This window comes from Numida meleagris, chromosome 4 (genome assembly GCF_002078875.1).
Source record: "Numida meleagris isolate 19003 breed g44 Domestic line chromosome 4, NumMel1.0, whole genome shotgun sequence".
Lineage (NCBI taxonomy): Eukaryota > Metazoa > Chordata > Aves > Galliformes > Numididae > Numida > Numida meleagris.
The window spans coordinates 26,652,203-26,675,022 of NC_034412.1; the positions used below are offsets into that span (position 1 = coordinate 26,652,203).

General features: G+C 39.3%; 1 protein-coding gene across 5 annotated transcripts in view; it reads left to right on the forward strand.

The window, feature by feature from the left end:
• Positions 1–22,820, forward strand: part of RAPGEF2 (Rap guanine nucleotide exchange factor 2) — a 179,802-nt gene that overhangs the window by 68,104 nt on the left and 88,878 nt on the right. For all 5 annotated transcript variants that reach the window (XM_021396687.1, XM_021396683.1, XM_021396685.1 and 2 more), the window contains exons 4-5: positions 4,549–4,632; positions 22,296–22,371. In XM_021396687.1, the coding sequence (XP_021252362.1) occupies positions 4,549–4,632; positions 22,296–22,371 (160 nt within the window). The remainder of the gene's footprint in view (positions 1–4,548; positions 4,633–22,295; positions 22,372–22,820) is intronic.

A 22,820-nucleotide genomic window follows, 5' to 3' on the forward strand; every position in this document is an offset into this window, starting at 1 on the left:
CTTGGCCACCTGGGCACACTGCTGGCTCATGCTCAGCCGAGCATCGACCAACACCCCCAGGTCCATTTCCTCCACACAACCTTCCAGCCACTCTGCCCCAAGCCTGTAGTGTTGCGTGGGGTTGTTGCGGCCAAAGTGCAGGACCCGGCACTTGGTCTTGTTGAACCTCATCCCATTGGCTTCAGCCCAGAGATCCAGCCTGTCCAGATCTCTCTGTAGGGCCTTGCTACCTCCAGGCAGATCGACACTTCCTGCCAGTTTGGTGTCATCTGCAAACTTACTGAGGGTGCTCTCAATGCCCTCATCCAGGTCATCAGTAAAGATACTGAAAAGGACAGGCCCCAGCACCAACCCCTGGGGAACACCACTCGCGACTGGTCGCCAGCTGGATTTAACTCCATTCACCACCACTCTCTGGGCCCGGCCCTCCAGCCAGCTCCTTACCCAGCAAAGAGTGTACCTGTCCAAGCCACGGGCTGCCAGTTTCTCCAGGAGAATACTGTGGGAGACAGTGTCAAAGGCTTTGCTGAAGTCTAGGTAGACCACATCAACAGCCTTTCTGTCATCCACTAGGCGGGTCACTCGATCATAGAAAGAGATCAGGTTGGTCAAGCAGGACCTGCCCTTCACAAACCCATGCTGGCTGGGCCTGATCCCCTGGTTGTCCTGCACATGCCGTGTGATCTTGCTCAAGACAATCTGCTCCGTAACTCTGACTTTTAAAGACAGACGTAAAGAAGGCACTGAGAACCTCAGCCTTTTCATTGTCCTCAGTGGCCATATTCCCAGCCGCGTCCAGTAAAGAATGGAGATTCTCCTTGGGTATGTGTGGACAAATTGAGGGTGGAATGTGTAGTTGTATTCCTAGGGAGGTTCATGTGTGGTATGCACAAGCCTTGTAGAGGAACACTGGTGTGTAGCTTCAGTTGCCAAAAGCTTTCAAGTTTGATTATGCTTGCAGTCATTTCTTGTAGTATCGTGGAGTTGTATGAAATAGTTCTCACTAGTGAGCTTATGCATGCTTACATTTTCAACATTAACAATACCTACTTCATATAAAAAAAAAAAATCTACCTCCAGAGTTTGCTTAATGTTCTTGAATTCTTGTGTTTAGATTAACTTCTGGGTATACCCTTAAGACAAAGTTGGAGGTTATCAAGAGTGCTGAAGGTGCATGGGTTATTTTGGTGATATTAGCTGTGTTAGCTCTGAACCACGAGTACTTCCACACTTGAATATCGTAATGTCATTCCCTAGTCTGCAGTAACACTTAACTGAATCTTGGCCACAACACATCAGCAGAATTCAGCTATATCCAAAGCTAACAGGTGAAAAGTAGAGTGAGAAAGAGGAGATGAGTTTAACTGCAGTTAAGGAGAACTATTTCACTTCAGTTTAGAGTAGCGCAAAAACTGTAGAAAATGTCCACAGAAATCTTGTCATATACCCATGTTCAGTTTAGTCATCAGATGACAGAAGAAGAAATACAGGCTTGAACATCTCGGTCAATTCTTGGGTTTTTGGTCATAGAGGATGTCCTCAATTTCTGCTGTTAATTCTTCATGTTTCTGATGCTTGTCGTTTTTCTTGAGGTTGTATTACACAGTGTAAAATAAGAACAATTTCCTAAATTGTATAGTTTGGTGTTTTGATCTCAGATCTTTTAGGCTGGCTCCCTCTCTGTCTCTACATAGCTTGCTCTGAAAGTAATGCCTCCTATTTACTTGCTTGGAAAATACAGCAGATAGAGCACAGTAACACTATTTGATGGGGCAAATTCTCAGCAACAAAGCACTATTTTTCAAGGCAGTCACTACCATTATGTCTGCGTATTTCCCAGCACTGAACAAGAGTTTGTATGCCATGCTTGTTAAAAAAAAAAAAAAAGTCTGTTTGGTCTCTGAGCATTAATGAATGTCATTGGGTACAATTTTTTCCACATGGAGCAATTTGGTGACACATCTTTGCTTCATGCACACTTCCATGTCAGACGCCATTTCATCAGAGAGTCCCTCTATGGCCATCTGTCACACAGCAACAAAATGGAATGGAATGTTGGTGAGAAGGTTCAACCTCTACTGCCATACCACCAACATCTGCCTCTGATGTTGTGGGCCAACATAATCAGAACAGCCCTTGTAACTTCATCTCTCCCTTCGAACGAGTGCTGAGGAAATGATACTCTTCTTTTCGGGACCCTGTCATGCAGTTGCTTTCAAAAATCTTGCTTCCTCAAATGAAAAACATGCTGCTAACTGCATATAACCTACCTACATTTGAGGTTGGATTTTAATACTGTGCTGTCATCACTATCAAAGGATGTGGGCTGTTTTTGCTTGAAGTTAGAACAAATTGTTGCGAAAGACTTGAGACATATAATTTTTAAAAAATGAAGGTGCTACAGATTACTTAATCTGCATCTCTTGGAGTGTCACTACAGACATGGTTTTCGGCTAAGAATGCTAGCACAGTTGCTAATTGAATTCAAGATTGCTGTTATGAGCTGCTTTGGAAGAGGCAGTAGGAGTGGTAAAGACTCAAGGGATGTACAGGTATTTTCAGTATAGAATGATGAAATGGCACAAGATTTCTACTCCAGCTATTTCAAGCGTAGCGGAAATGCTAAGTCACAGCCTGAAATGGTGGTTGAGCATCAATCAGTATGCTCTGACACAGCAAGTGGGCTAATGCAGGCCTATCCACTGCCAAGAGCGAGCCAAGCATATACCATCAAGACACCCACCAAGTTGATGGCTGCCTACAGGACACCTCAAGTCACTGAGAGTGACCAAGGGACTCATTTCACTGGTGCAGTGGTATAACACTGGGCAGAAGAAAACAACACTGAGTGGTGATTCCACTTGCCATACAATCTGATGGGGGCAGGCCTTATTGAACATTCTAACAGTATTCTTAAGGCTGCCCTGAAGACAGGCTGTCAGTCCCAGTAGGGGTGGACAAAGAGACTCTATGAAACTCTGCAGGACCTGAATGAAAGGCAGGTAGCAGACCCCGTGCCCTAAAGATGCTGCAGGCAATTTGGGCCTCCCCACTTAGGATCCAAATTATGGGCACCGACAATCAGGTAAGACCCCAAATTGGCAATGAAAATAATCTTCTGCTCCCTGCCCATGAAAACCTAGAACCTGGTACCCATAAAATAGAATGGCCTTGGAAGGTGCAAGGAGGACCAAGGTGGTTTGGCCTACTTGCGCCCTGGGGGGAGATTATTGGAGACTGGGGGATCGGTAATCCCCCTGGTAATGGGTGCATGGCCTGCAGACATCATGGTCAACACTCCAGTTTTTATTGCTAAGGGGACCTTAATCATGTCCCTATGGCAAATCAGCACCCCCTCCTTCCCTCTTTGGTACCTGATATGGTTATGCAGCCAAAGTACATGGTACGGATGGCTGGGGCATGCCCCAGTGTGAGCTGAGGTGTTGACCCAGGACAGGAATACAGCCTGTATCTTGCATGGCAGGCAGACCTCCCCTTTCTGGTACCTCTGAAACATGTGTGCTACTCCCCTATGAGTCCCTTTGAGTCTGCAGGATCACTAGGAAGAGCAACATGACATCGAGATGCTCCAGTGTCACTACAAGATCAGCATGACACCTGGTGGTGGACTGCATGGGACTGAAAGAGTGCGAGCCAAACCTTCCCTGGTCCAAGCAACTATGTGCCTCCAGGAGAACCATCGAGTACTGGCCCACAAAGGAACATGGACCTCAACCAAAAACCAATCATCAATTGTCTTATATTCTGTCAATTACACCACAGTGGGCAAGTTGTGCAAAGTGTCATGGTGTACTGGGTCACTGTAATGGAAAGGGCTTACCTTCAACCTGCTTAGTCATTGGTTCGTGCTGTGAAGGGGTGGAGTGCAGTGGGAATGCTAAGTTATGGCCTGAACCAGTGATGGAGTACCTGGTGGGAAGGCAGGGCCAACCTAAGGGAACTCAGGTGCAAGCAATTCACCTGAGTAACTGGAACAGGGTGGAGCCAGGAGTGAATTTAGCAGCAGACAATGTTGACTACAAATCTCACGTAGATTTATATCTGAAAGTTTGTCCAGTGCTCTCTTACTATGTGGAGAGGCAGAATGATGCCAAGGCGCTAATTTCTGTCTAAAGGTAAGGGAAAATAAGATTTCTGGAACTGAGAAAGGAGGCCTTATTTGTAGAGGGGAAGATACTATAGTTCTCTTCAGCAAGAGGAAAGTAACAGATACAAAAGAATGTAATACCATATATTTACTATAACTTGGCTTCCTTTTGGTAACTTTCAGATATACTTCATTTGATTTTTGTGATGTTATCAAATGGATAGTTATGCATTTTTAAAAGTGAAGTAAGTGGTATGAGGCATTCTAATACTGTATATGTTTTGGGGTGGAAAGGAATCAGTTTGTAATGGACTGAACTGTGGCTTTCTTCTGGAATTTTGAGCATTTTTGGCTCTTTGTGATGTTCTTTCTACTAGAAATTTGGTAGTGGTAAGAGTTTGTCCATGAAGTGTCTTACTCTGTCCTCTTCTTTATTGCAGCCCTGATGATATTGGTACCTGTTGGTATATCCTGCTGTCTGGCTCAGTCTTCATTAAAGAATCTATGTTTCTTCCAAGGAGCAGGTATGTCAACTATGGATACACTACATTTAAGCACAATCGATGAATTAGTTACCTTTTAATTCTAAATTAAGTTTGATTCTTAACAAAAGTGCAAAGTGCACACACACTTTTCCTTCCTTTACTAGCTGAGGTTATTTGATGCCAACAGCTAGACTTGAAAGCCCATCAGTATGCACGCTGTACAAGCACCAAGAGTGTCATGAAAAGACTGACAATTTAAAAATACCCCCCTTCAACTCAACAAATAGAATGAAGTACTGAGTAGATGTTCCTTTGAGTAATCAAATGTTAAATTACAGGAGGTACTAGAGCTTTTATGATGCTTTCCTGAGACTTTACTTTGCACAAGTCCTTAGTGCATGCTTTGGCAGATACTTATATCATGTTACTGCCAGTTTTGTTACCTTTGTTTAAGGTTCTCCTTCATGTAAGTGAATTTGCAATAAAAATGATATTTTAGATGGGAAAAAGATAAGTTTGAGTGTGAGACTCACAATTTGTAATGCTCAAGTAGGAAAAAAACACCCAAATTATTTTGAGCTATGGAAAAAATGCAAATACTGCAAGGATTTTAGTGGAAGCAGAGCAGCACTGAAGTGCTGGTTATATGCATATTCATTCAAACTACTATAAAAGGTTCCTTTGAAGTAAATAACATGTTACAAAATTTGTGAAAGGGCATACTGAAGGAATGACCCTTCTCTGTATGGTATGATGAGAATAAAAGAACCAGAAACTTCCTTACAGCTTTAAACAGTGGGAAGCCAATTGAAAGCTATCACTGGTTGCTAGACGAACAATTAAATATCCAGCTCAGCCTTTCAGTGAGGGGGATGCTGGTCTTGGGACTTCATTTGATGATGGCGTATGCTTTTGGCGTAAGCAAATCTCTTGCATATTTAAGAGGACAGGCACTGCTGATGAAAAGGCATATTTGATGTGCCATCGAACAGTACAGTATATGATAAAGGTACAAAATTGCTTATTGTAAAAAGTAGCATAACAGCAAATTATAGGATCCCTGCTGCCGGCAGATGGAAGAAAATTGTCCCATATGTCATCCCTAAAGAGGCAATGCCAGAAAATAAGCTGGCAGAAAGTGCTACCTTTAGATGCCAGGAGAAGGGATATGCAATATCTGAATTAATGTAGAGTGGTTGCATGTCGTCTGTGGCAAGAATCCTCTATTCTTTTGAAATATGGTAATACTTGTGTTTCAGGCATTTTTGATGCTCTATAATAGGTGAGATTTAATAATATAAACAATAAGCTTGTAAGTCTTCTTGGTAGAATGAACAGAAAAGTAGAGGTCTTGCCTGTGTAAGCATTCAAGGATTGCTCACGTGGCCAAATGCAGAAATGGCGTCTGGAACAGTGTCTGAGTCTGCAGCAGAGATTCTTTCTCAGTGAACTTCAGGTGTGGAATGCGGTGTTACAAAGCTTCATAACTGTGGATAGAGTCAAGTAGCTGCCAAAGCTGATATCTTTGGAAGCAAATCTGAGAGAGATGATTTGTTAATTAACAAAGACAGCATAACAAGTCTATGGAAGCAAAATTTAGAATCTTGAATGTGATGATGTGAGATAAGGTATGACTAGAGAGCAAAAACATTCATTCTAGTGAGAGGTTTTGCTCAGCAGAGGAGTTCTAGTTATTAAGAGGATAATGAGGACTTAAATTTAGGACAGAGCTTGTCAGGATTTCTGCTTTGTGAACAAGTAAGCTGGAACATCTGGGCCTTTGACTCATCCATGAACAAGAAACTTGGGGAAAATGAGAGAGGGCTTAAATCAAGTTAAATTCCAGATTTGGAATACTGGTGGGTAATAAGTGATTTTCAGTGGTGTGTTTTTTCTTTTGTTTTTGTGAATAAAACTATGTTGTTCAGCTTTACTTATGTTGGCAGCAGAGTCCTCTCAATAAAGTAGTAAGCTGCTCCTATATTGGGATTGGGTACAGGAGATTATTAATACTGATACAGAAAACTTGCGTCTCATGAGTATAGAAGTAGTTATCAAAGCAGTGCTAGTGTGTAAGATGAACTAGAGCTATCTGGATACATATGAAGGAACAAAAGTCAAATGTTATGGTGCTCAGTAAAAAGAGGATGAAACCTTCCCAAAAGGCTGCTTATGAGAAAGAATTGGTAGGTGGAGGTATTTGGAAATCTAAAGATTAAAGTCAAATTAGGCAAAAGGAAGTTACCGGGTAATAGTTAGCTTAAATCGACCTTTTGTGCATGAAGAAGAGTGACTGTTTCAAGAGCCTTTTGGATCATTATTTAATTTGGGAATCTTGATGTCCTGTTGCTGCTTCAAAGAAAACAAAACAAAAAACCTCCCACAGAAACAGTACAATTAAAATGTAGGAATTTGTTACATCTTGGTAAATGGAGCAAGTTCTCACAAGTAATTGACTTTGAGTAATACAAAGAGACCTAAGTATTATTAGGTAGAGATCTTCTAATTTTGATCTTGTTGTTTGGCCAAAACAATGCAATTTGAACAAGCTTACTGTAAATCCATATTTAGATTAGTGTTTTTCAAGTTCCATCCATTTCATCTTTGTCAGTCTAGAGAGTTGCTAGGAAATAATTTTGCAGCATGTGCAGCTGTGAGTTAGAGAGGAGGATGGAGCTGAGAAGAGTTTGTAGGAGTAGCAGGAATGTTCCTCTTCACTACATCTGAGTGACTTAGAAAGCTCTCCTTCTCAAACTTTTCCCAGCACTCAGATTGCCCTGTCCTCCAGACCCTTCTATCCCTAGACCTCTCAACATCCATAACACCTCATGTTTTCCTTCTTCAGAAGTATCCTCTTGTCTTTGAAGCTTAGTCCAGTGTGCCACACATACAGGAAATCCTTTTGTCCAGGTTCCTTTCAAAGAATATTGACAGAATTTTCCTTGCTTTGATTCCACTCTTAAATGTGTGTCTGTACAAGTCAAGGTGAAAGTAGTACCTAGTTAAGGTAATTCAGCTTTGGTTCTTGAAGGTGTTTTCTCAGTTCTGTGTTGGCTTCCCTCCTGTTTTTAACTTCATGACTGTTGGCATTTCAGCTTATAAGAAATGGGAAGTACTATCTTTAGAGCTGTAGCTGGAACTTGGAAATAGTTTAGCGTGCTTGACTGCATGTTTAGTGTATTATTTACATTTGGGACCTTTATTAGCTAATTTAACTGCATCGGTATCAGGCTGCATTAGTATCCTGAAGCTGGTTTGTGTATAACAAAAAGTGATGTTTAATCTATTTTTTGTGCATTTTATGCCGAGGAGCCTTATTTTTTTCCTTCCAAAATATCGTTTCCAAGACTAGTGTGAGTAGCACCTAAGGTTGTTTGAGGAAAGGAAGAGATGACTACGGCTTGCAGACAGATAATACATAGCTGAGAAGAAGAATTTCTTAAAAATAAATAAAAATTCAAATAACCAAAAATTCTGGGAAATTACCACATTTGTTTTTCTATTCAATCCGCAAGTAAATAATAGTACAGCACTCCAAAAATAAGCAGTTTTGTAATTGACTTTATAGGGTCGAATAGCTGCTAATTGAAGTACTTTCTAAAGAGTGGCATAGCTGCTGATTTTGCCCAAGTTATATAATTTACTGTGTGACTAAACCATACTTGCACCTAACTTCTTGATGAGTCTTTAATTTAAAGGTTTTAAAATAAAAATGTTTAAGATGGAATACACTAAGCACTGAATTGAGTAATTTGTTTTGGGAATTTTTGTTTCTAAAGAATGTCTTTTTTTTTTGTGAAAACGATTATTAGTACATCACTTTATTTGCCTATTACAATATAACTTAAGCTGTATTTGTAAAGAAAAGTCAAGCCATTGCTTAGTCAATAGTGTTCTAAAGGGCTGAATTCTATTCAGTTGATTTCTTATTTTGGGAAAACTTGCAATTTGGAGTTTTTAAAGAATTTAGACCTGAATTAAGCTGCCATATTTGTGGTTAAATAAGGTAAAGCTTAATCTTACTCTCCTATTGTATGCTTTTAAATTGAAGCAATGAATTTTATTCTGGCAGCTTAATGCAAGAAAGAGGCTTGCCTCCCATATTTCATTATTACAGTATTTTGTATTTTTTCCCTTAAATTAAACATATCAAGCAAATATGACAGTCAAATTAAACACTTTTCAACTTCTTCCTCCCACCACAACCACCAAACCAGTGCAAATTAGCACTTATTTCCCTCACTGCTTCCCCTGAGCTTCTGTGCCCTGAAGCGGTTCACGTGGTAGAATGAGGCTTATGTATTAAGTCCAGAAAATAAATGAGCAGAAGTTACAATTCCCTGAAGGTTGTCCTGCCTCTCCTGCATCTTCATGTGGTCACTGTCAGCAGTAATGTGACAGTCCCTCAAAATATCTTTGGAATTGCCTCCAGCATCTCTGGGTCGGCTCTGTGCTCTCATTGCATTCACTCAGCTGCTCAGACTTCCTGTGCAGTCTTGTTCCAGGACTTGGTTTCTAGTGGGAATTTTACCATTGTCCTTCATCTTGTTTGACTTGGAGCTGCACTACAAAAACATCTCCAGATCTCCCACGGCTATAGCCTCATGCTTGCCTATGGCCTCCACAACCGGAGGATGTGGCTGACCCTTAGCAGCAACAAAATACAGAATTGCTGGAAAGAGTTCTCTCAGATGGGTAGGCTATGGTGCTTGTACTTTTTTCTGCCTCTTGAAGAGCTTCAAAGCAGTACTTGCTGTGCTGCTCAGATGCTGCAATGCTGACTTGCCATGTGAATACCTGGTTGTCCTGGTGTCTTTGTTTAGTTATCTGCACTATTTAGTTCCTGTAGCCTCTATTCCTTACTAGCTACCCCATTGTCCTCTCACCATTTAACATATGGCAATGAGAAGCTGCATTCCTTTGGGCAAGTTTACCAGACCCACACAGGAGAGCAACAATATAAGCTTTTTCCTCTAATTAAAAGATGAAGTTTTGTAGTTGAGAGAACATTTGCTTTTTCTCTCTCCAAGATTAAATCTGTTTAAATATTGATGATTTAGCCCTCTAGTCTTTTCTATAGCAAAACAAGTCAAAAATGGAATAGAATATCCAGTTCTACTGGAGAACCAATGAAGACTTGCTTTGAATCTGTTTAATTGATTTTATTATTGCTTTAGTGTGGAAGTGCATCTTGTTTTGTGTTATGAGTAGTTTTTGTCAGATGTTTGCTTTCCTCTTCTATCTCAGGCTGGCAATAGTGAAGCTTGTTTTTCTATTTACTGCATTTGATACATTTATAAAGAGCTCTAATATGGGCCTCATGATTGTTTAATAGCTTAATTAACAAATAGTATTTGTATAACTTACTTGACTACTAAAAAGGCATGAACCTGGAAATGTTCTTTTCCATTCCAGAGGTGTGGTTTGTTTTTGTCTGTATCTCTACTTTCTGAAGTAGAGAATATAATTTAAATTTCACTTTCTTGTCATTCTTCCAAAAATTATGAAGTGGCTTCACAGATTTCTGTTTTATCTTTGGCCATTTTTCAAACAGAAGAAATTAAATGAGCTCTTTCCTATTTCAATGTTTAAATACTCTTGCTCGAATCATAAAGATTGACAAATCTGTAGTACATTTATACTAATATATTAGTAGTAACATATTTGCAACAGAATGTTTATTAATAATGGCTGTTACTGGCTGAAACTTCTGAGAACTTACAATCCAACTGGTAAATTGTCTTTAAGATAGTGATCAGTGTAAACAAATGCTTAAACCAATACACATCTTGAATTTGACTAAAAGGAAATTTTTTGCTCTGAGCGGGAAACAGTATTTGTAAAAGAGGCAAAAAAATGAAGGATTTGAGGGATGCTCAGAGCTGCTGTTTCAGTAATTTGAGCTAGATAGGGAGCAGATTGAGTGCTTTGCTGAGCTTATTGAGCTTTTTCCTATTTCTGAGTTTTGCTAATGGTTAAGGATTTTCACCATAATGACAGAAACATGAAGATATATGTTAGAATGTTATAAAGACAGATAGCATCCCAGGTCGTGCTTTCAAATCTATTTAAGAAATTACTTGAAAATGTGTGATTTTGATGTAGCTTATTCTTTAATATTAAATTTTTTTTCTGCTGCTAGTTGCTGCTGCTAGGTTTTATCCATGACCTGTTGCTTTACTATTTCTGTATGCACCTAATCATAGAATCATAGAATTAGCTAGGTTGGAAAAGACCTACAAGATCACCTAGTCCAACCATCCACCTACCACCAACATAACCCCACTAAACCAGGTCTCTCAACGCTATATCTAAACGTTTCTTGAACACCTCCAGGGACGGTGACTCAACCACCTCCCTGGGCAGCCTGTTCCAGCGTCTGACCACTCTTTCAATGATAATGTTGTTTTAAAGCTGCCCTTGTGGCGTACCAGGAGAACCAATGGCAAGGTGTTGACTGTCATTTGTGTGGGCTGATGGCTGGTGCTGTATGTCTGCTGGCTGGCTTGAGTGACTTAGTTCAGCATTTCAGTCCATCAGCTGAAGCTGGGACATAAAGGAGACTGATCTTAGATTTTTAACCTAATGAAGACTGACTTCAGAAGTTGAAGAAAAGTTGGAACAAGTGGAGATGTCTGTCTCTTTATGATTGTGTATGCCTACCCTGAATTATTCACAATGGACTTCATATAGATACTGAAAGTAACCCAAACTGCTTGGTATCATCTTTTACCATGGTAAAAAGCTATGTTTCCAGGGATCTGAATCTGGCATCCTCACTTAGACCAAATTTACACTCAGCTCTTGGCTATATCTGAATTAGCTGAGCCATGAATGTAACCAGGTCTTGTCATCTTGCCATAGGTTGTTGCAGCGAAGTTCATGATGTAGGGCACATGCTACTTCTACCACCAATGTCATCAAAAACCATCCTTGTTCACAGAAATTTTAAAATACTTTAATATAAAATATTTTAAAAGAAAATGTTCTTTACAGCTAAATGAGTTTGGTATTACGTACATTTTGCTTTATTGTGCCCATCTCCTGTTCTGCTGAATAATTTAAAGTTCTCTGAGGTTTTAAATTGGTCATCTTCCAAGTGTGCTGCCAGAATCTGGGGTGTTGGGAAATAAGAGAGGACACGGTTCCTAACTGATGAGATTGGGTGGTGTCTGGCCTTGTTCCTGCCAAAGCAATTATTTCAATGCTACTGGAATTTTGTTCTTGCACAACTGATAAAATGCTAAGGGACTTAATCTATTAGGCTGGCATCCTTTGAAAATAAAAATAGAAGCCTAGTGTAGTGGAGTTAGTGCTGCCAGGCTTTCTTCCAAGTTTCTAATAAGGAGATGAGAAGGCAACAGAAGCAGAAGCAGACAAATGACCTGAATAACTTTTAGGGGAGCCTAACTACTAGGAAAGGAGAAAAATTGAGAATTCCTTGTGAGATGACAAATGCTGGACTTCTACTGATTTCTGCGTTTACATCCTAGAACTGGAGATTTGTCTTTTTACAAAAGAGCTGATGATGGCCTTGAGAGAGGTTCTGGATCACGGTGCTGGTGTTCAGGTGCATTGTTGGAGTGTTTAGAACAACTTCATATGTTTATGGAGGAGACTCACTGTTCAGTAATGATGGTTGTATTGAGTTTATATGGCAATGTTTTGGTAGTGAGCAGCTGCAGGGGTGATCTCTGTTAGCAGAGCCAGTACTGCCCCTCTGATGTCACATCAGAGCCAGCTCCAGCTGCACCCTTGGGCAGAGCTAAGCCATTAAATGAAATTAAATGAATTAATTTCAGTAATAAAATTATGCTTAGTAATTTGTAATATGGAGTACAGAAGTATATAGCAAATACCATGCTCATTAGAGTTTGTATACTCCACTTTACAATGCCTCTTGTGCTTACAAGTGCAAATCTTGTAAGTTAAATATGTTTTTAGATGTCTATAGATATATATTTATATATACTCAGACATATTTAGATGCATATTTTTAATATATATTAATTTGCATATTTATGTAAAATATGTGATGAAACATCCAAGAAAACTCTTGATGAATGTCTGGTATGAATCTGTTACAGGATGGCTATGGCTGCACTGGGGGTTGGGGTTTAAGTGGGGTACAGCATTTTCTCTTCATTTGGAACACAGGCAATCTACAGTTCTATAGGCTTCCTTTGGTGAAGGATAAACTTGTTAAGCTGAAGTAATGTCTCATTTACTTACGTATAAGTAAGACTTTAGAGAGCTGGAAGGAATCAATAGGAGTATTTAGATGACTAGCACGGTTCTGCTACTATAATTCTTCTACAAATAGTTATTTTAACAAAATGTTACTGAGTACCACAGAAAACATGAAAATGCCTGAGAGTTTTCCTTCAGATGAGGCTAAAAGTTTCAAATATTTAAGAAAAAATAAATCTAGTTACACTTGACGTAGTGCAGCATGCTAAATGAGGGATAATTAATTTGCAAATGATAGTCTAAGTAACTAAAACATGATTGTCACCATTGCTTTATTCTTTTAGTTTGTTTATTCATTTACAGTTGTGGGGCACCTACTACAGAGAAGTTGAATGCATTTTACTAAGATTTATGGAAACTAATTTGGTGAGGCCATGTGTTTGGCCTCCCATGTCAATGAATTGTTTGTATGGAATGAATTAGGCACATCAGTGAGGGTGGAAAGTGCAGCTATGTATGGTTCTATTTTACTGCCAAAGGCTCAGATGACATCAAGCTACTCATTTTATATTTTTTTCAAAAAGTTCAAAAAGATGACTTTTCTGGTACTGTCATTATGAAAATCTATAAGGGAACTTAAGAAGCTTACTGGCTATTTTTCAATGTAAGAAAAGGATGGAACATCTAAAGGCTGGAAAAATCCTTCTCTGTTGTAATGAATTTCATGAATGTTAATTAGACTATTCAGACAAGGTCTTGCCTCTGAAGTAATGTTTTCCTATGACTTCTTCCTTGAGACTATTATATAGACCTCATGATATCACAGTAATCTTCGTGGCAACACAGATGTCATTAAGACAAAGCATAAGCAAAACTGACTTTGTTCAAACCATTCATTAAAATATGCTTTGTTTTTTTTTAAATTTCAGAATTATCAGGTTTTAAAAAAAAAAAAACCTCTTGTCTTTGAATATTTCCCGACATAAATTGTTATGAGGTCTTCTAATTTAAAAATAAAATTGATTTATTCCTAAGAAAGATCTTAACTGTTCTGCTGAGGTATGTGCCTTCTAGCTTTCTATGCTACAGGTGCTGCAGAGTTGTACTTCAAAGCTGCAACAAGCTACATTTAATTGCTTTCATTACTACTTCTTTCCAGTTTTATTTATATATTTGTGTTTATATATTTTGTTGGAGTTAAAAAATTAGGCACACTTTAAAAATAGAATAGTAATCTGTTCTAAAAGAAAACTAACCCAAGACACATATATTTTGGGGATTGGCTGAGAGGACTGTCTCTGGAAGGAAACCTCCAGAATCTAGCTAACTTCAAATTATTCTCCGTGGGTTTTCAGGAATTTCTTTTGAAGTGTATATGGTAGTTAGCTGTACGTTACTAGGCTAATCTTACCTCGATTTGGGTTGTATGTTCATAAGAAATAAGCAAGTGCTTATTATTATGAGGGTAAATTACTACAGTCTGTTGTCTTTAAGGATGCTAACTAAACTCATTCAAAATACTGAAGAAGCCAGTACAGCTTTCAACTTGTCTAGATCAATTTCAGTGCAGTTTCAGTGGGAATTAGTTAAAGAATTAATATGCCCTAAGCATCTGCCCTGTGATATTAATGTCCTTCATGCAACCTGGCTGCTCTTGAGTGTTCTCTGTAGGACTTGCTGGATTCATCCCTGCTTGACATCCTCCTCCTGCTGCAGTAGGGTTATTAACCTGGATGCCATCATTGGTTTTAGCCCACAGATGGTGATTAGGGTTACAAGTTGAGCAGGGGGCTGCAGTGATGTGGTTTCATGCTTTTTTCTTTTGAGCTTCCCCCCCTCCACAGTTGGCTGTGGTGTTGCAAGCAAGTTCTTTCGCTGATACTGGAGCTGTTGTATCTGAGAGTGTAAACACCTAAGCTATCAAATGACACTGGGTAAGTCTAATCATCCTTATCCGCAGTGTTTGGTGAGCTCATGTCTCCAGAATTTCAAAGGAGTGACAGGTATGCAAATGCCTTTTCAACTCATTCCAGTTGCCAACATCTCCATTTTTCTTTCACCTGGAAAGCGATTCTTTAAAGAAGCTGTTTGTTCTTGCTGAAAAAAGTCATAAATATAATGTGAGAATTTAGGAGGTTAAAAAAAAACCTTGATTAATTTGATATGCAGATGACTATCGCATTCTAATTTAAAATAATATTTAACAAGAGGCAGAGCAATTTGAGGCTTCACTTGCACGTTTGCTTTTTCTAAGACAGGCATTAGCTGTAATGAGAATCAGACGTCAGCCAATATTGTACAGTTCAAATTCTGTGATAACAACCCTCTGGCTTTCAGTGGACAAATCCATACTTTTGTGGTTTCCAGTGTGCAGCTTTAACTCGGGGAGCCTGCTGCTACCTTCCCCCCGTGCATTCTCCTCAGTGCAGTGCTGCTTGCATTAGAGCCGGTCTGCATGCATGAAGGGCTCTGCCTTTTATCGAAGGGGTCAGAAGCTGGCCACGCCAAATTTAGTTTTCTTCAGAACACTTAAGTGTTTCCCTAGGGATGGCTGGCATGTGTACGTGCCTTTCCAAGTAGTAACTTCTTTTTGCCCTTCATCCCTGTCAAGGGAGACTTGGGTGGAGGAGTGATCTGAGCTTCATCTCATCCAGTACGTTGATGTGAAACAAAGCTAAACCTAGCAAGATTAGAATAAGACATTAAAAGAGGACTGGCTTTTTTGCTTTTTTAATCTGGACATAACAAAACTAGAAGTGATGTCTGGGGGGGAAGGGAGGGGAAAGGAAGAAGTGGGACTGTATCCCTTGCTGTCTCCCTAAGTGACAGATAGAAAATGAAGTCCCTGTTGTTTTTTTTGAGTAGTTCACATTCTAAAGATATTTAGCATGATCCTTTTGTATTTAATTTGGGTGATTTTCTGTGATTCTTCTCAATCTAGATGTCAAGTGAGCAGTGTGATTTTCTCAAAAATTGTTGGGAGGCAATGACTTTATGTAGCTGGAGATGCATTTTTATGACGGTGACATTAAAAGCTTGGGAAACTGAACCGCACTACGCATTTTGCCTTATGTGCACAGATTTATTCAGGTGCAGTTTGGAAGAAAGAAGGATTAGTTTCTGGGAGGGTGGGGGAGGGGAGGCATTTATTTTAATCTCCACACTGAGATATCCTGTGCTAGTAAATTTTGCAAAGCAATGATCTGACACCATAGGCATTTCTGTGTGTTGCATTTGAAAACTTCAGAAGAAATGAAGTGTTTGAATATCTGATTGCTGAAGTTTTGGCAGAAATTATCAACTACGCTTCTAGTTCTAATATCTTACACATCTAGGTAAAGAAAGAAAGCCAGACAACTTATATGGCACATAATTGCTTGCATAAACCTTCCACAGAAATTTTGGTGAACTCTAGAAATAAGGAAGTGCTGCTTGTATTTTTCATTGTGTTGGAACATGTTGAAATGGAATATGCTTTCTGGATTAGAGGAAATGCCAATTAATTAGTTTATTCTACAGCAGCAGCTTGGCTCTGAATATAGCATTTACAGATGCATCCAAGTGCCCATGCTCTGTGGAGGTTTCTCTGTGAGACTTGATTGTCATCTCGCTACCACTTGTAGTAAATGTGTGTAAAGGTGGTAAATGTAACAAAAAATAAAGCTTCGATAAAAAGGGGAAAACTACTGTTTCCTATGTTCTTTTTCAAAAGTAGTTGTCACTAGTGAAATTGGATTTTCTGTTTGCAAGCTGTGGTGTTCAAAAGGAAGGGAAAGAGGGCTTGTAACTTAGAGTCTGTCTCTTGGCATTCGTAGTCAGTGGACTTGGGTTTTGCTTTATGTGTTTACGTGCCAGTGACAAGAAATAACTTTACGTGTGGGAGCTGGACTGATGTGAGAACAGGAACTTAAAGGCCTGGGGTGAAGGGGCAGTGCTGACCAGCTGCTTGGCAATGTGCCCTGTGGAGTTGCTGCCCCCATCTCCAAAATGCTTCAGATTGTGCAGGGGTGTCTGTGGAGATGGGGGAACGGGGTGGTCAGGCCTGGAGAATGCTGCTTCATCCCCTTCTGTCGTGGTAGCAGTGCAAAGGACAGGCAGAAAAAGTCACCTTCCATACTCACCTGTGCATTTTTTGCTCTCTGTACATGTAAGTGCTTATAAAAATTAAAGTGATAGACTTAGCACTGGATGTTTCACTTGATGAAGGTACTTCTTTTTAATTTTTTAAATTACTGAATATAACAGGTTTGAAGGGTAACCTCAAGTTATTCTCATTTTGCTTTTAGTCACTGAGATATTTGCATTAATTGTAGTTTCATAATCATAAAGACTTTCTTAAAATGGAAATTGAAAATGTAAACTTCGGAAATGTGGAAATGCTTAGCTTCCACTTAAAAGGCTGCTTCTTTTAACCAGAACATTGTTATCTGCAATACATCAGTCCCTAGTATAGGTGTATATGTTTTAAATATAAACAGTTGATATATATGTAGTAAAGTATACTTATGGAGAAGGGAACTATCATCCATAGTCAGTGTGAGCTCAATTTCAGAATTCATGACAATGGAAATGAAGTTGTAAATGTCTTCTGTGGATTAGAACACCTGCTTTTAATATACATAGTGAGCAAAATGTTTCTAACAATGAATTTATATGGAGGTGATGCTTTTGTATAGTCAAGCAGGAAATAAGACTTATATTTTGCCAATTGTTTTGAGAAATATTATAGTTAGGGAGTGTTGCTTAGGAAAAAAAATATATGTAATCATCTGATTTCAAAATTGCTATGCTGGGACTTACTATAAAGTGTATTCCTGCAAATAAAATAGTTGGTATATCTTTAAGGGCTCTTCTTTTTTTTTTTTAAATGTAGATTTATATTCATATCATGCATCCAGTAGCTTTATGGGAAATAAAAGGAACTGTGATATAAAAGGACTTCAGAAGTGAAATTGCCTCCAGGACAGGTACTGAGGAGAGCATCTGTGAGGTTTAGAATTCAAGAGGCCTCAAGTCAGAACTTACAAGGTAGCAGGAAAGAAGTGTTGGAAGAACTGCTGCAAAACAAGGTTCTTTGGGGAATTTACGTGGGGCAGCAACATCCTAACCCAACAGCCTCATGGCTGTCTACATTACTGTTAACCTCTGCATCCCCTAGTGACAGCCACTGGCACAAAGATAGCTTTAAACTGCCTTAGCTTTGGTGAAATTCTCATGCACATCACTGATACAGGGAAAATAGCTGCAAAGCTGGGATTTTCTCAGGTGCATCATGGACTCAGCTGCAAACGAGTTATTTTTAGGAGCTGAAATTAATAAGGGTTAGGTAGGAAAAGAAGGTTTTATCTTCATGCAGTAAGGCACTTTAGAATGAGATGCTTAAGGACTGATAGAACCAAATGTAAAGTGTATATGAAGAAAAATTCTCTACTGCACTTTAAACGTAAAAATGTGGTTTAATCTTAAGATAGCTGGTGAAATCAAATATCTATAACCTTACTTCACATTACAGTAAGGAAAGGAAAAAATCTGTCAAATCTCTACTCCTTTGAAATCAGCTAGTAAGGACTTTCTACATTTTACATTACCCAGCCAATACTCCTGTAGACTGAACATTTTGTGATAAATCTGGATAGTCAAACTCATTTTATCTGAGTAAGGTCTAGCATCAAATATCTGGAAGAACAGTATTGAGCAAAAGTTGGAACAGCAGCTGTTTTAGTGAAGGTAATGTCAGTCCTTCCCCTGATGGACCCAGGATTTGACTCTGCAGGCAGAGTTCTGTGCTAGCAGGAAAACATGAGTTACTTAAAAACCCAAAGACCGTGAGTGTGATCCTAAGGATGGCACTCTCCCCTACGAGGACAGTCTGGGAGAGCTGGGTCTCCTGGAGAAGACTCTGGGGAGACTTTACAGTGGCCTTCCAGTACCTGAAGGGGTCCTACAGGAAAGCTGGGGAGGGACTTTTTATAGGGGCAGGTAGTAACAGGACGAGAGGAAATGGCTTTAAACTGGAAGAGGGTAGATGTAGACTAGATATTAGGAAGATATTCTTTACTGGGATGGTGATGAGACACTGGAACAGGTTGCCCAGCGAGAGTGTGGATGCCCCCTCCCTGGAAGCACTCAAGGCCAGGCTGCATGGGGCTGTGAGCAACCTGGTCTAGTGGGAGGTGTCCCTGCCTATAGCAGGGGGGTGGAACTGGGTGATCTTAAAGGTCCCTTCCAACCTAAACTATGATTCTATGATAATATTACTCTGCTGGTATTTTATAGAAGGCTGCATGACTTGGGCTTTTTGATTAGCTCAGTGAACAGGCTGTATTATGTATTGGTTATTTGGTTCTTTCTGGCTCTTACTAATATTTTAAATAACTTACTTTTGTTCAATTAAATCAAGTGTGTTTGGTGTTTTCCTCTACCTGATGGCTAGTTACTTTAGCAGAGGATTTGGAGCAGAGAAGAGTGTCCTTCTTCAGTCTTTACTTTTTGTTCTTGTGTCAAGCTCTGCTAAATTAATTTTGATTTAAAGAAAAAAAAATCACCTTGCTGATTTTGATGCATGTCTTCTGAATGGAAACAGTGGGATTGGCAGTGCGCTAAGATTCCAGTTGTTTCTCAGTCGCATGCCAACATACATTTGTATGACTGTGTGTCGTTAATCAAGTGTGGTTCTGCAACAGGTAGCATGCAAACACTGCCCTGAATGTTGCACCACCATCAGAACTGGTCATGGCTGAGCATGTGTAGAAGCAGTGGGCTCCTCCTTCTCACTTGTTACCTGTGCTCCTCACTGATAATGTGCATTCAGTGGCAGACTGGAAGTCAGGAGGTTCAGCTGAAATGGCACGTTTGAAGAGAGAACTGCAACACTTGAAATGTCATTGGATTTTTTGGCCTTGATTTACTTGCTGTCATACGTGCAATATTTTATAAAGATTACAGTTTGTTTACAAGCAGAGGTGACTTGTGGTCCTTGTTGAAGGAGCTCTGATAAATGTTGTGCTGTCGTAGGAACAAAACAACCACGATACAGTTATTTGACGCAAGACTTGGTGTGTTCCTGAAAACAGAAACCCAGAATTTTATTTGCAGTTATTCAGTGTATGGTTTTTGTATTAATTTGTTGGCTACCTGATAGCCATTGTGCTGAAGGTTAAAATCCAAGCAAATTATTCGGAGGAGTGCAACAGTGTGTCCCAAAACCCTGCTTTTTTCTTTTTGCTATGCTTGCTAAAGCTCAGGACTTTTAGATGGTGGCAGTGAGTAACAAAGTAAAGAAGTTGGAGGTTGATGCTTACAGGCAGCAACAGGAAGAGGAAACTGTCAGGTGGAAAGTGTATGTGTGTTTTCTGTAAAGCTAGAAAATGTGTTCCGGACTGAAACCAATGGTTGCGAGCAAAGAGGGGATGAGAATCTGCTGGGGAAAAAAAAAAAAAGGAATATTTTTGTTGCTTTAGTTGGAATATTAAAAATAAAATAAATGACTGCCTAAGTTCCATTTTTGCACTGTTGTGTTTTTCAGTCAACGAGCTGATTTACCATCCCCTTTCTCTTTGCTCTTCCCTTCCTCTCCAGTGAGATTTTAAGGAAGAACTGCGCCTCACATCAGGTTAATGGCTAAGAAAATAAGTTTGTCGCTTCTTCAGTGGTCTAATGAATCAAGATATGGCTTCATTTTCTTGTACCTTAAAGAGTTGAAATTCTATAAAATTCAGGAGGGCACTGCAGAGTAAAGCACCCTGTGGTTTATTGCTGGGCTTTAGAAGGAAGCATGTGTTTGCCTCTAGGAAAATATGCATTTTGTTGAGAGACTTCTTTATTGCATGTTTCTTTTCAAGAGGCTTAGTATTCTGGAAAATTTTTTCTATTGTAGAAGTTCCATCTACCATTAAACACGATTATTTTTTTTGATGAATAAGCACAGCTGGCATTTCTTTTCAATACGTGACTGCCTTCTTTTGGAGCTATAAATGTGCTGTTGTTAAGAGATTAGCCTTTGGGGTAGCAAGTTAAATTGTTCATTTCCACTAATCGCCAGACAGGACAGGAGAGCAGATACAAACTGGCTAGACATGCTGTTCAATGGTACATGAGCTTCTGAAGTTTGCTTATTACGAAATGCTTTTTAAAAAGTTACTTTTCACCAACTCTGTGTGTGTGTGTCATTGTGCCTACATATTACAGAATTGCTTAAAATTCAGATTTTACAATTTTTTTTTAGTCTGGCTTGTTTTTCTGAAGCTTCCTCAATAGCAGCCTTCTGAAGTTCTTCAACCCCTTTTCCCGTGTCTTTTATTTTTGTGTACTCATTTTTGTATGAAATGATGAGTGTATACACACACCTATCCATATTCTTTTCCATGTTGGATGTGAGAGAATATGAGGAAACAAAGTCTTTTGAAAAGCCTGAGAAACATTTGCAAGCTCGGTGCCTTGCAAATAGCTTGGGTGCATAGGGATAAGGTCAAGGGAAGGCTTCCCGTTCTTACTGCAGCATCAGGCTCAAGAAACAGAAAAGCCAAATGATTACATTGGCTCATGGGAGATTTTAGGGCAGGCTTGTTAGAACAAGCTGCATGGTGAGTCCAGAATTACCATGTCTCCCGTTGTCCTGTCTGTGGCAGGAAAGGTCTGGCATTGACCTGGCAAGCCTAAATAGGAGCTAACCAGATGGGGAGGGGTAGAGGGTAGCACACACCTCAGTAACAATCTTCAGCTGGTTATTTTCTTCCTCCCTGACTGCATATTTAACCATAGGGGGGCTTGTATTGTATTTCACTGAATTATGTACTGGGTCTCTATGCTGCACCTCTGCTGCTGCATTTCCCGGATTCTTTGCGCTTGAGCCTGCAGAAACACGCTTATTTAATACAGGCAAGTATTTCAGAAATAAAAACAAAAATTGCTATTTTATCCTATAGGAAGCAAAAATATTATCCTGCTTAATTGTTGTGCTAGTATGGGAATATGTAATGGAAGGCAGAACAAGCATTTACCCTTATCTATTCGGTTTGGGAATACTCTTGCATTCAGACTACTTACTTCGTTAATTTATTTTGAGTTAAAAACCAAACCCAAACAAAAATGCTAATTGAAGTTGATCAGTCTTTTTATTCTTTCATTTACATGCTAGTTAGCTTTCTTTATGGAAATGCAGATGGTTAAGTAACTTAATACTGTAATGCCAGAAGATACTAGATCAAACTCCAATGTAGTTCAGAATCAGCCATGCATCTTAAGTACCCTGTGCATGATTGACGTTTGTTTTAGTGCTAATGGAATTATTTAGCAGTTACTCTCAGTAAACTATGTAAATCAAAAATACACTGCTCCTGGTGTCCCTGGGTAGCAGCTATGTGTAGGAGGCCGTGTGCATGAAACTGTTATGTTGTGAAGAGGTATGTATATATTTTTCTGTACTTTATAATATCTGGATAGATTGTAAGTATGCTTATGGATTTTGTTATGGATCTGACTTTTGTTCTGATGGAAGTATTTTTGTTCTTCAGTTTTGGCAAGCGTTCCGCAGGAAGCTTCAGGCGTGGCTGTGAATGCATTGTTTTAGAGCCATCTGAAATGATTGTGGTAAGAATATTTTCATTCAATTTCTTTAATTTTTTTTTCAGAATAGAACTTTATTTTACAGACCAGCCTTGATAACACTTCAGTTTTCAATAAAACATGTTGAGATCTGTTTGCACATGAGCTTTTATAAATCCAAGATGTCATGCATAACTTTCTTGTCTTTTCTTGCATACCACACTTAAGTGAGAGAGGCGTCTTTTTATACAGTTGCAGTTTCCTTGTAACCCTACGAATTTTGCTTGTGTTAGCAGAATAGTAGAATACACATGTATTTAAAAGCTGCTTTGCATTAAAATGTTAATCTCAGGCTTGTTTAAGTAATTGTTTGATTAAATGAAATGCATTTTCAGCTATCAAGTCCAAGAATCAGTTTGAAAATGTTGAAGTTCTACTAGCTTTTCTACGAGCAAGTTGTTTTGTCAGTGGTGTCTGCTGTAGTTCAGAGGCAG